Raw genomic sequence first — 15,136 nt, forward strand, 5'->3', positions numbered from 1 at the left:
CAGAATGAGACCCAAGGGTATGGAAAAATAAATGAAACTAAATGTTAAGCTGAAAGTGGTGAGTATATATGTTGGAAGGGAGGAAAATACGTTAAAACGTTCCTTTTTTTTTTTAAGGTAAATTTTATGATAGGATCAGAAATATTGAAAGTTGCTTATTCTGTGGGTTTCTCATGCTTATGTAGCAGAGACTGGAAACAGTCTAACCTCTCCACACCCTTTCAATGGCCGGGTGTTAAAATGGCAAGTAAATTTCCCTCCAGTGGTGGAGAGCTGCTACTACCAGTTCTGCTACTGGCAGTAGACCATCAAAGAGAGAGTTGTGGGGTGCCAGTGGCTCAGTCCTTGAGCCCTGAAGCTGGCATAGAAACCCTCCCTGCTTTTCTAGGCTTTTCCTCCTTGGGGGGCTGGCGCAAGCTGGCATGGCTTTAGATGCAACAGTGGATCCATTGCTCCACTCCTTGCAGGTCACATGTTGGGAATGTCCTGCTGGACTTTCCTTGAGTCAGAAATCATTCTTGCCAGGATCTATCTTTTTTAAAATATTGCATTCCTGAAGAACACAAAAACAGGCCATTTTTCAGTTTAGACGTTTGAGTCAGATGTGCAGTAAAATACGTAGCCTTGTGTTATTGACTTGTGCATCCCTCCATTTTACACTTAACCACATTTGAATGCAGAGGGTTTGCACTAATGGAACTTCTGGAACACCTCCAGACATTTGGCATAAAGCTAAGAAGGAAGCTTAAAATGCCTGGAGATGAGCTGCTTTACCTCTGTGCCACTGGAAAATATCCAATATGAAATGGTTCTTCTGTCAGCAATTAATCTACTTTTTATATATATACCGTATTGGGCTGAATATAAGCCTCACTTTCCCCCCAACATCCCACTGTGAAAAGTTAAAGTGAGGCTTAGTCACCTGCCCTCTCCCCCAAGGCTGCGAAGGGAGAGAGCAATGAAGGGGAAAGGCTGCCAGACAGTGCGGCTCCCCTACCCACCTGCCCAGTATGCAGCCAGGAGCAGTGAGGAATGGAGCAACTTGTATTTGGGTATTTTTTCTTTTTTTCTTTCCCCCCTTCCAATTTTAAAGGTGTGGCTTATATTCGGGTGCAGCTTATATTCGGGCCAATACAGTACTCTGTTTCTTGTAAAGATATTTTTTAAAACCCCAGCACTTCTTAATCAGTTGCTACCTCTAATAAGACCCAATGATACTAAACTCGCATACTATAAAGTAAGTTCCATGAAATCCGTAATGTGTGACTCTAAGTAAACATATTGAGCTCTCATAGTACAGTGGTACCTTGGTTTAAGTACTTAATTCGTTCCGGAGGTCCATTCTTAACCTGAAACTGTTCTTAACCTGAAGCACCACTTTAGCTAATGGGGCCTCCTGCTGCCGCCGCGCCGCCGGAGCACGATTTCTGTTCTCATCCTGAAGCAAAATTCTTAACCCAAGGTACTATTTATGGGTTAGCGGAGTCTGTAACCTGAAGCATATGTAACCTGAAGCGTATGTAACCCGAGGTACCACTGTATAAAGCATCTGCAACTGAATTACCTTCAACTGCACTGCGAATATTTTTTCTAGCCATATTGACTAAGCGCAAGGCAAGAATAACACAGTGTCTCAAACTCTTGACGGTTTGATTCTCAAGTATTCCTAGGAATAGAGAATTATAGGTGGGAGGCCATGTCATTTGTGTGTGTAGAAAATCATCTTACAAAATGCAGAGTGGGAAGATCTTAATATGGCTGGGATGGCTTGTGTGAGTAACTGCTTTCAGGTGGACGAGCAGAACAATCCACAAGGGGTTTCAATGATTCCAATGGGGACAATGTCTTACTTTTCCCTGTTCCTCTGAGGGAAAAAAAGTTGGCAGGCTAGTTCCAACAGGGAGATGCTTTGTCTGCCTTACGCATTTAGTTTATTATTAAGATCACAGAATCATAGAATTGTAGTGTTGGAAGAGATCCTGAGGGTCATCTAGTCCAACTCCCCTGGTGCAGATAACAGATATTAATTCTTAATATATTTCTAAGGGAATTGTGCATTGTTGAATTAAATAATGTTTTATATATGACATTTTGAAGGGGGTTGGAGGAGTAACAAAAATATTCTGCTGGTATACAATCACAGAATCACAGCAGGTGACCAAAAGGAGCACTCATTAATTAATATTATTATATTTTTAATTGAGTTGCCACAAGGAACCATTTATGAATATGGCATTATAGTAAGGGACAAACAGAAGTGGTTACCGTGTTTTTCGCTCTATATGGCGCACCGGCCCATAGGACGCACTTATTTTTTGGGGGGGGGGAATAAAGGGGAAAAAATTATTCCCCCCCCCCCGAGCCCCAAAGAGCAAAGAAGCCATGACAGCGAGCGGGATGGATCCTGCTCGCTGTCCTGGCTTTGTTTTTAGCCTCGGGGCTGGGGGTCTGGGAGCGAAGGCGAGGTTGCACAACCTTGCCATCGCTCCTGGAGCTTGCGGGGCTGGGGGCAGGGGAAGCCCGAGCTTCCCCCGACCCCAGCCCCCAGAATGGGTCCGAGAGCGATGGCGAAGTTGCGCGCAGCTTCACCATCTCTCCCAGAGCTTGCTGGGCTGGGGGGATGGCTTCAGCGAAAGCCTGCATTCGCCCCATAGGACGCACACACACTTCCCCTTCATTTTTGAAGGGGAAAAAGTGCGTCCTATAGGGTGAAAAATATGGTAATTTTGTTTTGTTTTTTAAAAAAAGAATGCAGTTGGGATAGTCTTAGAGGCTACAAAAAGCCTTTGGGTGCAGATGTGGCCTACAGGCTTTGAGTTTATCACCTTGTTCTAAAGGTTTCTAGGAAGCATAGTTCAATCTAACCCAGTTTTCCTTAATTAAACATTGAAATCTTTGCATATTAGTTATTGTAGCTATTGTAGTTAATGTATTTACAATTGACACTGTAAATAATGTCAGTAGATGGCCTTTGAGGGGGTTTAGTTTCACCAGTTCTGCATAAGAAATGTCCTTTCTCAGAGGTCAGCAACCTTTTTCAGCCGTGGGTCAGTCCACCGTCCCTCAGACCATGTGGTAGGCCGGACTATATTTTTGGGGGGGGGGATGAAAAAATTCCTATCCCCCACAAATAACCCAGAGACGCATTTTAAATAAAAGCACACATTCTACTCATGGGCTGGATTGAGAAGGCAATTGGGCCACATCCAGCCCCCGGGTCTTAGGTTGCCTACCCCTGTCCTTTATACACATGTACCATCCAGGCTAGGGATCAGCAGAGAAATTTGTGGTGCCTGTCAAGAGGAGGAACTGCCTCCTCCTCATTCTAAGTCTTGCAAGAAAATGGATTTAGAGAGATTAAAAACTAATTTCCTGACTGGACATGGACTACTGCACAAAAAAGAACTGGAAAGAAAGTGTGTGGTTCTTAATGACCAGATAGTTCTGTCTCTGTCTAGCCAACTTTCCGTCCGGAAGGACTCTGATTACTTCAGCTCATGCTTCTGAAGAGCTGTAGCTGATGACTATTAAAATTATTTGCTTTTGACAAGATTCCCAGATACCTACCTTACCCTAAACGGCAAAATGTAGCTAGAAAGTTGTGATAATAAAGGTAGCTATAAAGTTCCTGTAATGGAACAAGGCCCACTGAACATGGTGAACATGCACAGGGTTGGACTGCATCTCTGAGTATGCCTTCCTAAGCCCACTTCCACTGAACTCCATGCTTAAGATGGCCTTGTTAAACTCTGAAGTGATTGACTATGTAAGCTTTTTTGTTGTTGTTTGTTTGTTTCCTTATGAGCAACTTTAACTGTTATGTTCTTGTATTCCTTAGGTGCTGAAGTGATTTTTATAAACATGACGGCTTACAATGATGGCCATCTGCAGACATCATTCTGGATTGTGGATAGGCAGCATGTATACATTGGAAGTGCCAGTTTAGAATGGAAGTCACTGTGGCAGGTACTTTCAATTTATTTATCCATTTAGAGCATTTTTTTATCTTGCTCTTCAGTCACAGGGGCTCTCAGCAGGGACACTTTAGTACAGTGGTACCTCAGGTAAAGAACTTAATTCGTTCTGGAGGTCTGTTCTTAACCTGAAACTGTTCTTAACCTGAGGTACCATTTTAGCTAATGGGCCCAGTCCTGCTCAGCCCCTCTTCACTGCACTGGTTATTTATTTTAAACTGTTTGGCACTTAGCTGTGTTCTAGGACATTGTTCTTATTTATGGCAGAACATATGAGCTATTGCTTCTTTACCCAGCTAAAACTGAGAAACATTGTAATTAGTGGAAACGATACTAGTTCCCAATTTGTTCTAATTATGACATATTGCATTGTGGCAGTAAATTAAGTACAGTCTGTGGTCTAGGGGTGGCATTTCAAGTCTTTATCTGTATTGTGTTGATGCAAATGTATTTGTTCCTTAAGAATGTTCTTGAAAATTGTGCTTTGCATGCTAAACTTACACAGTTTTACAGAAAATATGCAGGAGTAAGGATCCGATGGATTTAAAGAAAAGACCTATTACGTGATTTTAAAAAAGAAAAGCAGGCAGTTTTAGGTCGGGCAGGCTGAATCCCCCTCTTTCTTTAAGATCTATAAGGAGTGTATGTTTTACTGTTGGTCTGTTTCCTGACCAGATGAATTTAGATATTTCCCTCTGCCAATTTTCAATGCAGCTTGTTTTCCCTATAACAGGAATGGATTGGAACAGAAAAAGCATCTTTGGCAAAATATTTAGTTTAACAGCCGAAATACGCACCCCAAAAGATAGTTTTAATTTGCTTCAAATCTCCATATTCCTTTTAACATCAGACCATGCCTTGACGTAATTGTCTTCGTAAAGATTTATGTTTTTAGTAGTTAACCATATTTCACTACTCAGTGATGTGGTGCCTCATCAACTCCTCCATCTACATCTCCTTGTTCTTTATATTTACTCACTGTCCTGAAATGGAAGGATGATCTAAAGCAGTGCCTTCTTTTGTTAATTTTAATTAGAATGAAGGGGTGGTTTTAGTGTACGTTATTATTATTATTTGATGTAAGGCTCTCTTTTGCCATTATGAGTAGAGTTCTCATTTTCTCTGGCTGCCTACAAACCTCAAGAAAGCTGCAGGAGCTATAAACACTCACAAGTGCCCTGTATTTTGAGAATTAGCCGTGCTTGAGAAGAGTACAGGTTGCATATGCCATTAGAAAATCTGCTTGTATAGAAGACTACTATAGAAATCAAAGTTTCTGATGTCTTCTAATAGAAGGATCCATGTTTCCTCCAGTGTTGTTGCTTGGTGACTCTATAAAATTGGGAAATGAGTTGGACTCTGATTTTGCTTTGTGCGAGCTTTATTATATGCTCTGACTCAACTTATCAAATAAAGTTTCCTTCAACAAATAATCACTTTAAAGCAGTCCATCTTTAGCATGAAGTCTCACATGTGACCGAGCACAAGTGGCACCAAGTAAAAACCTCTTGAGCTTATGGAACAGGGCCGGTTATAAATATACAAAAGAATTCATCTCTCTATAATGTTTCCAAGCCAGAGTTTACAATAAGATTTGTTAGCCAAGGCAGGATTTGTTCTGTTCAAGAGAGCTGCATCTTATCACTACTGAAATATATATGGTGAAAAGAACACTGTATCAGTCTTTTACTGTTTTGAAGCTAATGAGTTTTTTTGAAGTTATGAAAAGGCCCAGCTGGCTCTTTTAAGATAGGACATTAATGACAGTCAGCTGAATTAAGTTCTTTTACTGTACATCAAATAACACTGGGATTGAAAGGAACTATTTTTTCACATTTCCACTTGGGATGCTGTTATGCTGGAATTTGATCCAGTATGACTATGATAATTTCACACATCAATGCCTGTTTTCCAGTTTTGGAAACTACCAAATTTCTTTATTTCTTTATTTCTTATTTAATTTCTATGCTGACCTTCATCTGAAGATCACAGGATGGTTTACAGTAAAAAAAAAAAAAAAACTATATATATACTGTACTATAATAACATAAAAACCATAATAACAAGGCTTTGAACAACAGTGTAGATCCTGTGCCTTGAAATTATAATCAGGTCATTGCTATATTGCTTGATCAGTTTAGTTTATTCATTATACTAGTTTAAAATATGTGGCATTGCATTGGTATGCTAAATAACGACAACAGATTTATGAATGGTTATTGTAATCTGCTGTTTTAGGACTAGGCACAGCACTGCCTACAACCCAAGATCCCAACCTGACCTGGGGAACACCTGTTCCTCCCTGGAATATCCTGTTTCGATGGACAGAAGGGAAACCTCTGTGCTAGAAGAGTCACACAGGTTTCACTCTGTAGGCGGTGGCTAGCAGGTCTGGATGGAGGGAGACCTCTGCCCAGTTGACACTCCCTACTCAAGAGCTTTTGGATTCCAACCGTAGACTAGGCCCTATCCATCATGGACTGCACAACTATGTATTTCTCCTAACTGTGAAGTTGGAAGTGAGGTTTTCATAATTGTGGCCATTAATCCCCCATACAGTATTTCAAAGAACTATAATTAGACAGTGCTTAAATTTTTAAATAATGCAAGCATTATATCATTCTCACGATGGATGGCTCCATTCCAGTTCTGAAATTAGAATTAGAATTACGAAATGAGAGATCGGCTTGTCTACTACAAGTTGTATTAGCAGCATTCATGTGCCGCATGATTGCAAGAAAACCTCTGATCGGTTTTTTTAAAAAAACATAAGAGCATTAAAATTATCTATAAAAATAGGTATGTAAAAATATTCAAAAGATGATAAAAATAAACAATAGCTAAAGAAAAATAAAGCACATGTCTGGCCAGGCTTGCATAGAAGAGTTGGCTTGCATAAAATGAGTTGCATAAAAGAAAAAAATCCACCAGATTTGGCTTTTCCTGTTATTGTAATTAGGAGATGTTAGACTTTGTGAAATTTTCTGTTCTATGCGATTTTTTTAAAGTACAGACCTAAGTTCAACATGAGCTAGACATCCTTAAACCCATTGTTTTCAATGGTCCTAAGCAAGCCTACTTTTCTGTAGGACTTAGGCCACAGTCTGGACCTGCCACCCCTAGGATTATTACCAATAAATTATTCCAAGTGATTTTTAAGCTGATGTTCTCTCCCTGTTTTGATTTCAGCTACAAGTCATCACATTTCCCTTCTTCCTTTCTTTTTATCTATGGCTTATTAGGATTTTTACAGAATTACAATAGAATTACAACCCCTCCTTTCTTCCCCCCAGTTCCCAGCATCCCTCCCTCCAACCTCTTTCTCTCTCTTTTTGTAGCTACAGTATTTTCATCTCTCCTATTCAGTTGTCTGATGTCCCGCAAGAGATAAAATTTCTTCCAGTCATTGTCTTGTGGACTCAGAAGTATGAAGCACTGGAAATGGAGCCACTGCTAATGGGATATGCGCTCTTCGTTTGAACAGATTTTTTTTTGTGAATGTGCTCATGCCTAAAGATTGAAAAGCAGAAAAGTCATGGTGGTGCCGCTTCTTCCATCAACTTTTAGTGGACTTTAGTGCAACGTGCGACACCTCCCCCCAAAATGAACACATCAGCATCATAGTGGTGGAATGGGGAACATAACAGTCAGTGGAAAAACTTGACAAAACTCTGCCCCACCAACAAAAAGCCTTGGTAGGCTGCGAAAGCCTGGGGGAGTATATGGCCCGTTAGCAATGCGTTAACAATCCCTGGCTCTCTCTAAGTGCATGAAGATGACGTCTTACAATATTTCTTGTGTTTGGAATATGGTTACCAGATTTTTTTCAATGAATCCGGGGGCACTTTTTACTTTTTTTTTTGAAGCTGAGTAGTAGTGGGGATGGTGAGGCAAAAGACCCTAGGCCCAAGCACACATGCATATTGTATAAAAGTGCAAACCCTTCTTTCGCACCCTGTGAAACATAAATGCGCAGTTTTTTAAAAAACTGGGCAACGGCATGCCGCCTGCCCGTGACTCCTGAGCCTGCCCCAATCTCCTTCCCCCTTCCCTTGTTTTGACAGATCAAGGGAGGCTCACGAGTCACGGGCGGCCGGCCATTGCCCAGGAGGGGCCAGCCTGGTAGTGCAGTTGGCTCCGGCTGGCTTCAGGAGCTGCTCGCTGCTCGCTGCTGTGGTGCAAGAAAAATGGTGGGCGCCGCGGCAGCGAGCAGCTCCTGATGTCAGTCAGAGCCAACTGCGCTACCAGGCTGGCTCGGGGCTGCTGAGGCTGCCGCTGCCACGTTTCCTGGGGACAGATTTGCAAATCTGGGGACATTCCGGGGACGGAATTTGTCCAGGGACAGATTTGCAAATTCGGGGAAGTTTGGAAGTGTTTGCAAAAATTGTTGTGGAAAATGCAGCATAGCAATATATGTGGGATGTAACCACAGCAATAAAACAGAGTAGTGTAAAGCTACAGTAAATCTAAGGAAAGGACTAAAAATGCAATCTAGCTGCTACAAGGGGGAAATAATACATATTTATTACTTAAATTAAAGTAATATACTGTGCAGCTGTACACAGATGAAACATTAGCTGATATTTATATTAATATATTCAACTTCCTTGGGGTTTTTATTCCAATCACAGTAGGTAGCAGGAAAAATAAAAACATTTTGCATTCATATTTATATTGAACAGGATTTTTTCAGTAGACTTAGGCTAAGAAAAGCAAACAGTACTTTCCCCCAGGAAATATAAAGTAGATATTGAAGTTGATGTTAGTACATGATATTCAGCTGTGAATATCAAGTTGAACCAAGTTGATTCTCATAAAGAGCAGTAGTTTTGAGGATATAAAAGACTAGGCAATGAGTAATATGCAATTATTAATAAACATTATTATTATTATTATTATTATTATTATTATTATTATATTAGTGATGTGTAGAAAATTTTCTTTCTTCCACCATGTTTCACTGGATATAAATTTAACTTTCATAAAAATCAAATACTTGTGTTGTGTCCCAAGATTTACTTTGTTAAACCAGGACTCCCACATTATCAACACAGAATGTGTTAGCCATTCATGAAGAATACTTACAATATTAACAATATATTTGAAACTTCTTTACAGTAAGGTGCTGGCCTAATAATGCATTTATTTTGCACAGGGGCAATCACACTTGAGACTATCTACTCAGAGTAATGAACTTCTAACCAAATTATGTTGACCAGTTGAGATATTTTTGCTGGGCAATGTGCTCTCAATTATATGCACTTCTCCTTCACAGATGAAAGAGCTTGGAGTCATTGTATACAACTGCAGCTGCCTGGTGTTAGATTTACAAAAGATATTTGCCTTGTACAGCTCACTAAAATCCAAGAGCAAAATCCCACCTCTTTGGTCTAAGAGACTGTATGCAGTATACGGCACTGAAAATAAACTGGCCCTTGAATTGAATGAAACCAAATCAGAAGTCTTTGTTTCGGTGAGTTGCGTTTGTGTTGGTTTCCTTTGGCTTTGTGTGCTTGTGCTCTTTATTATATTATTTTTAGACAGGTTGAGGTGTTAAAGCCCTATGTAAGTTCAGGTTGAATTAATATTTTCACATGTCCTCTTAAATAACATCTGACTGGCTCCCATCAATGCCTTAGAACTTGGCTGCCACTGATCTCTGACGCAGTCTATATTTTTATTATTTAGAAGCTGTCCACAATTCCAATCTACAGCTGCCTTGCTAAAATGTGATTAAGAAGAATGAAATGTGTGATGTGTAACACACAAACTAACCACATCCTGCTCTCTTCGGAACCCAATTAACCTTTTTTTACAAGCCAATGATTCAGGCATGGAGAGAGAGTATTAAAAACCTCATAGCCACAGGTTAGCACACTGATTTAAATCTAGCTAGCTAGCTAGCTAGCTAGCTAGCTAGCTAGCTAGCTATTTATGACTGACTGCTCCAATAGTCTCCCAGGGGCCAATTTTTTGTGGTACACCAGGTTTGTCATTTAAAAAATGAAAATTATTTTAATTTATTTTTTAGTTATTCTAGGTTATTGATCCCATTGGTACCTACTGTTATACAGAAGGTTTTTAAATTTGTCCATTTCAAAAACATTTTTTTAGGTGTTTTTTTAAGAAAACCTAATTGAGTTGTTTTGTATTTCTGCAAGTTCAAGCCTGCTGATATCACCCTCCTATGTGAGGATGGTGCTAGTGTGGCTGCATAAGTACAGTCGTACCTTGGAAGTCGAACAGCCTAGGAACTTCCTGCAGCCAATCAGAAACTACAATTTGGTTTCCAAATGTTTTGGAAGTCAAACGGACTTCTGAAATGGATTCCATTTGACTTCCAAGTACGACTGTATCCACATGTAGAATTACAGAGCTATAGACTTGGAAGGAGCCACGATGATCCTCTAGCCCAGGCATCCCCAAACTTGGCCCTCCAGATGATTTGGGACTACAACTCCCATCATCCCTACCTAACAGGACCAGTGGTCAGGGATGATGGGAAACTTCTGAACTTCTGAAGGGCCGAGTTTGGGGATGCCTGCTCTAGCCCAACCCTCTGCAGTACAGGAATCTCTCACCTAACATGGGGCTAAGAAGTTTGCTGTTAATATACAGGACAGCTCATAGCCACTAGAGAACACATTTCTGGATAAAAAACCCACCAACAGTGTGCATACATTATCATGTGGTAAAGAATGCCAGCAAGAGTATTTTACCTTGTATGTCTTGACTACCTCTTTCTCCTTTTATGCTTTGTGCCTGCAATTTTAAGTCTGGGTGCTCTATCTTCAGCAGCCATTGTGGTATAGTTGCTAAGCAACAGAAAATCATCTCTCTGATAAACACAAAAGAACATGTACTTTCTGTGTAAGGTCGTGGAAGCTGCTGACTGCTTTTCAGTATTAATGACTTTACTGTTTGAATTATTTATTATTGCATTATTATCACACAGACAGCCAGGGTGTAACAGTGATATAGCTATGGCACATACCACACATGCCAGACTGGGTATAATTTTTGCAGACAAGGAAGAAAGGAAATGGATAGAACCTAAAAAAAAAAGTAACACAATGGAAAATGTAACATAAGCGTTGAAGGCTTAGCTTGCCAGTAGCATTAAGCCAACAATAATTTTTTCAAGTTTCATAGAACAATGGCTTTCAACAGCAACAACTATCATTATCTTGCTCAACATGTACCTGCAGATATAGATGGTTAGCCCCAATTTGAAAAAAATATGGTTTTTGACAGTGGTTTGGTTGCAGTAGCTTCTGTGCAAGAATGCCAGGAAGTAACATGTTGTTTTAGCACTTCAAAAAATTAGGATACGCTGGCTCTTTATGGGGGTCTGTTTAAAACATAAGGAATACAAAAAAATCTGTTAGGTCTTTTGCTGGGTCTACTTGATCCTACATTTCAGTATCAGAGATAAGGGTTGTATAAATATTTGAAAAGGTTGGGCTGAATCCTATGGCACATCAAACAATAACTTCCTTAAATTAATTTGGATGTAACTGCTAAACTTTTTTTTTTAAAAAAAATGAGGAAGTGTAATAGCTTTTGTATTAATTCTACACTGAAGAAATATGAAAAAGTAAATAATATCCTTTGTACAACTTCTGATATAAATTTCAGCCTTTTTATCTTCACAGAATTCTCCCAAACTCCTATGCCCTAAGGACAGGGTTTTGGATGTTGATGCTATCTATAGTGTTGTTGATAATGCACAGCAATTTGTGTACATAGCTGTTATGGATTATCTGCCTATTATCAACATCACAAATCAAACAAGGTTGGTGAATACCGGAAATCTACATTTATCTAACAGTGTACCAAGAGATAAAAACTGTTGCTTCTGAAATCGACAGATATTTAGAGACCAGTAGTTCAGTTCTTCTCATGGATGTCAATGAGTTTGCAAATATCAAATTTAGAGCAGGGAGTGATATAAATGTAATTGTTACAAATCATGTCTCCTCCTGAACACAAATTGCTCAAATAGCATACTAGTTAAGAAGAGCACAATCATTTATTAGATATGGGTCTCTTAACATTAAACAAACAAATAAATAGATGATAGTTGAGCTTCTCCAATACTTATCCACAGAAGACATGGAAATGTTTTCTTTTTGATTAGATCACCAGACTGCCAAAAATGTTCCACAGCCAGAGAAAAATAGGTAACATTTGACATGCCGTTTATTTCCCAAGCTTAAGTTCTCAATTAAGTGTTTTTTCCTAACATGTTACTCATTCGAAATGGACAACTGGATTTTAAGCTTCCAACAATTTATAAGTTTTTAATCCTAGCAATGCATATACCATAATCTCCCCATCACAACCTGCCTATTACTGGTGACCACCTGGGGAAGAAGGATTTATTTTTCCATGTTTAGTGTGTAGTCCTTACATAAGGGCTATCTGCTCCCTGCAGGCACAATGAAAAATTGTGGAGCCCTATGAACTACCAGCCTCTATTCCCCCATTTCAGTGATTACGCACCTTCTTATATTATAGCTATGGAGATATATATATTGGCAGTGGTGCCCTCCCCATGGTATGCCCTCCCAGCAGATGTTAAGGAGATAAAGGACTACAAACATTTTATAAGACTTCTGATTGCAGCGCTGTATTGGGAAATTTTCAGTGTTTGACTTTTTATTATATTTTAATAGTTTGCTGGAAGCCGCCCAGAGTACCTGGGGAAACCCAGCCAGATGGGCGGGGTATAAATAATATAATTATATATATATATCCCCTAAAAATTGGATAGGGATTTTTACTAGTTACTTACTAGTTCTCAATCAGAAGTTTGGAGGTTGTCATAAGTGCTTTTTCAGTGGTGGCACTCGGCTACGGAGTTCTCTCCCTAGCAAAGCCCACCTAACACCCACATTGCTATCTTTTTTGTGCCAAGTTAAGACTTTTTTTCTTTTCTTTCAGGTCTTTTAAGATCTGGTTTTAAGTTCCTATGGTATAGTAGTTTTAATCTATATATTTGGTGGCTACATAGATTATTTTATTGTGCTGGTTTTCAAATTTCAGTTTTCACACTGGTTGTTTCTTAAGCTCATTGTGGTTTATCTGTACTATGGTTTTATTGATACATTTTTATTCTGTTTTTATTTGTATGACACCTAAACAATTTATTTTATGAGATTCTCATAAATAAATAAACGAAATAATAATTATCAGTTGGAAAGTTCCTTGCCAACCCTTTCAGTCACTGGTATCTCACCACCTAGAGAGTTCCTAATGGCAGTTCTATATGATGCAGCTGGTGAATTATCCTTCTTGAGTTCTAGTCCTCTCGCCACTCATATAATGCAGAACTCTGTATTCTGCTAACAGCTGCACCACAGTAGACACAGCTGGATGAGGTTCTTGTTTTCTTTAGTTTTCCTTGAGTTAGCAAATCCTTCTTCTCTAAAAATTATGTAAATAACATTGGATGCTCTTTCCCTAGGTATTGGCCATATTTGGATGGAAAGATAAGAGAAGCTCTGATTTTACGCAATATTAAAGTACGACTCCTCATAAGTTTATCAAAAGACACAAATCCACTCACATTTAACTTTGTTTCATCTCTTAAAGCAATTTGCACCGAAGTTTCTGGCTGTAGGTTAAAAGTTGTAAGTATTCCTCATGTTGTTTCTTATAAACCTAAAACAATTTCCAAGTAAATTTGTTCAGCTGCCTAGTGAGGACTCCACATTTGACTTCAAATAACTGAATTACATTTTGAAGCGGATTATTAAAGTGTAACACAGTATCTTATTTTCTGTCAACATAAAACAATAATAGCAGACTAGTGCCAAATACCTCTGTCTAACAATGGGCAATCTCACCCATTCAATGCACCTTCTCTGCTTAGATTGCACTTAGTTTGCACAATTCCATACTCTGTGGCTCCGATATGTGCCTCTTTTCATTAATGCTGATAATATAAATTGCTCTGAAGAACAGCATATCGCTGAAAAATATTGGGTTCACAAGTATTTATTGGGTCCAGAAATGTTCTGTGCATCTTTTACACCTTTTTTCTTAATTACATGAAGGGAGAAGCTTCCTCAGAACCTTGCTTCCTTTCTGCGTAATACACACATGCTTCATTCAGACATAATGCTGCTTGATATGAATGCCCTTGGACTTGTTGCTTTCCCACTCTCCTTATCTAGCATAGCCACAAGGAGGAAATTAGAAGCTTTCAATTCTGTTTTTAATTAACTGCACTTATGACTGAAACCTTTCAAACCGTGATTAGGGTTAACTATGACTGAGGGAAACAAGCCGTCTTCAAACCACAGTTTATGAAGATACTTTCCCCTCAGATAGTTAAGTCTAGCCACAGTTTTGGGTGCAGAATGAGACAAGTGTTATACATTTTCCAGCGTATTAAATGCCAGTGTGTGGCCATCATAAAACAATTTTCTCTATAGCTTAGGGGTGCTGAGAATAAAGAACATTGACTGAACAAAAATCTTGCAAGTGGCAGCCTACCAATGTCTTTAAACCATTTATCCATTTATATTTTTTTCTTCTTTCACATCTGTATTCAGAATGCCTGGTACAACCCAGAAGAGCAGTGAGCTAGGAGTGGGATATCGCAAGCCAGAAGGGTATATGAGTATTCTGTTTGTCAGTAGTCAGCACACATTCTGGGTTTACCTGCAGCTGTACACCTGCAGAATGCTGATGCTGATAGTTTTCTCCCTTTGTCACTGCCTTCAGGTGTTTCCCAGGCAATCCCCCTTCCCTATAGGTCATTACTTACTTAATTACTTGTAGGCAATTAGACACCAGGCCTTTGAAAGCAACCTGTTAGTTTCTTTGGAAATCTTCCAGAATGCAATCAGCAAAGGTATAGGAAACATGTCATTTCCCATAAAATCCTTTTAAACTGAGGTTAGTTCATGATCTTTTTTTATTCTATAATTTCACTTTTTCAAAACCGGTATGTTGTCATCTTTAAGTTTTCCCTCTGCAGTGCAATCAACACATTCTCTTTCACTATCTTGATATTCTTTAATGCAGAAATTCTTTGATCTCGAAGAAGAAAGTGCTTGTTATTTTAAGGAACAGAAGAACTCTTCCCTTCCTAAACTAAATCGCAACAAATATGTGGTGACTGACACAGCAGCTTATATTGGTAAGTAAAG

The 15,136-nt window shown here is 39.2% G+C and overlaps 1 protein-coding gene across 5 annotated transcripts in view; it reads left to right on the forward strand.

The window, feature by feature from the left end:
- The window catches only part of PLD5 (phospholipase D family member 5), a 185,067-nt gene that overhangs the window by 157,968 nt on the left and 11,963 nt on the right, over positions 1-15,136 (forward strand). For all 5 annotated transcript variants that reach the window (XM_083432219.1, XM_083432218.1, XM_083432216.1 and 2 more), the window contains 5 exons: positions 3,839-3,966; positions 9,250-9,447; positions 11,630-11,769; positions 13,444-13,609; positions 15,012-15,126. In XM_083432219.1, the coding sequence (XP_083288345.1) occupies positions 3,839-3,966; positions 9,250-9,447; positions 11,630-11,769; positions 13,444-13,609; positions 15,012-15,126 (747 nt within the window). The remainder of the gene's footprint in view (positions 1-3,838; positions 3,967-9,249; positions 9,448-11,629; positions 11,770-13,443; positions 13,610-15,011; positions 15,127-15,136) is intronic.

Source organism: Podarcis tiliguerta, assembly GCF_965153285.1.
Source record: "Podarcis tiliguerta genome assembly, chromosome: 3".
Classification (NCBI taxonomy): domain Eukaryota; kingdom Metazoa; phylum Chordata; class Lepidosauria; order Squamata; family Lacertidae; genus Podarcis; species Podarcis tiliguerta.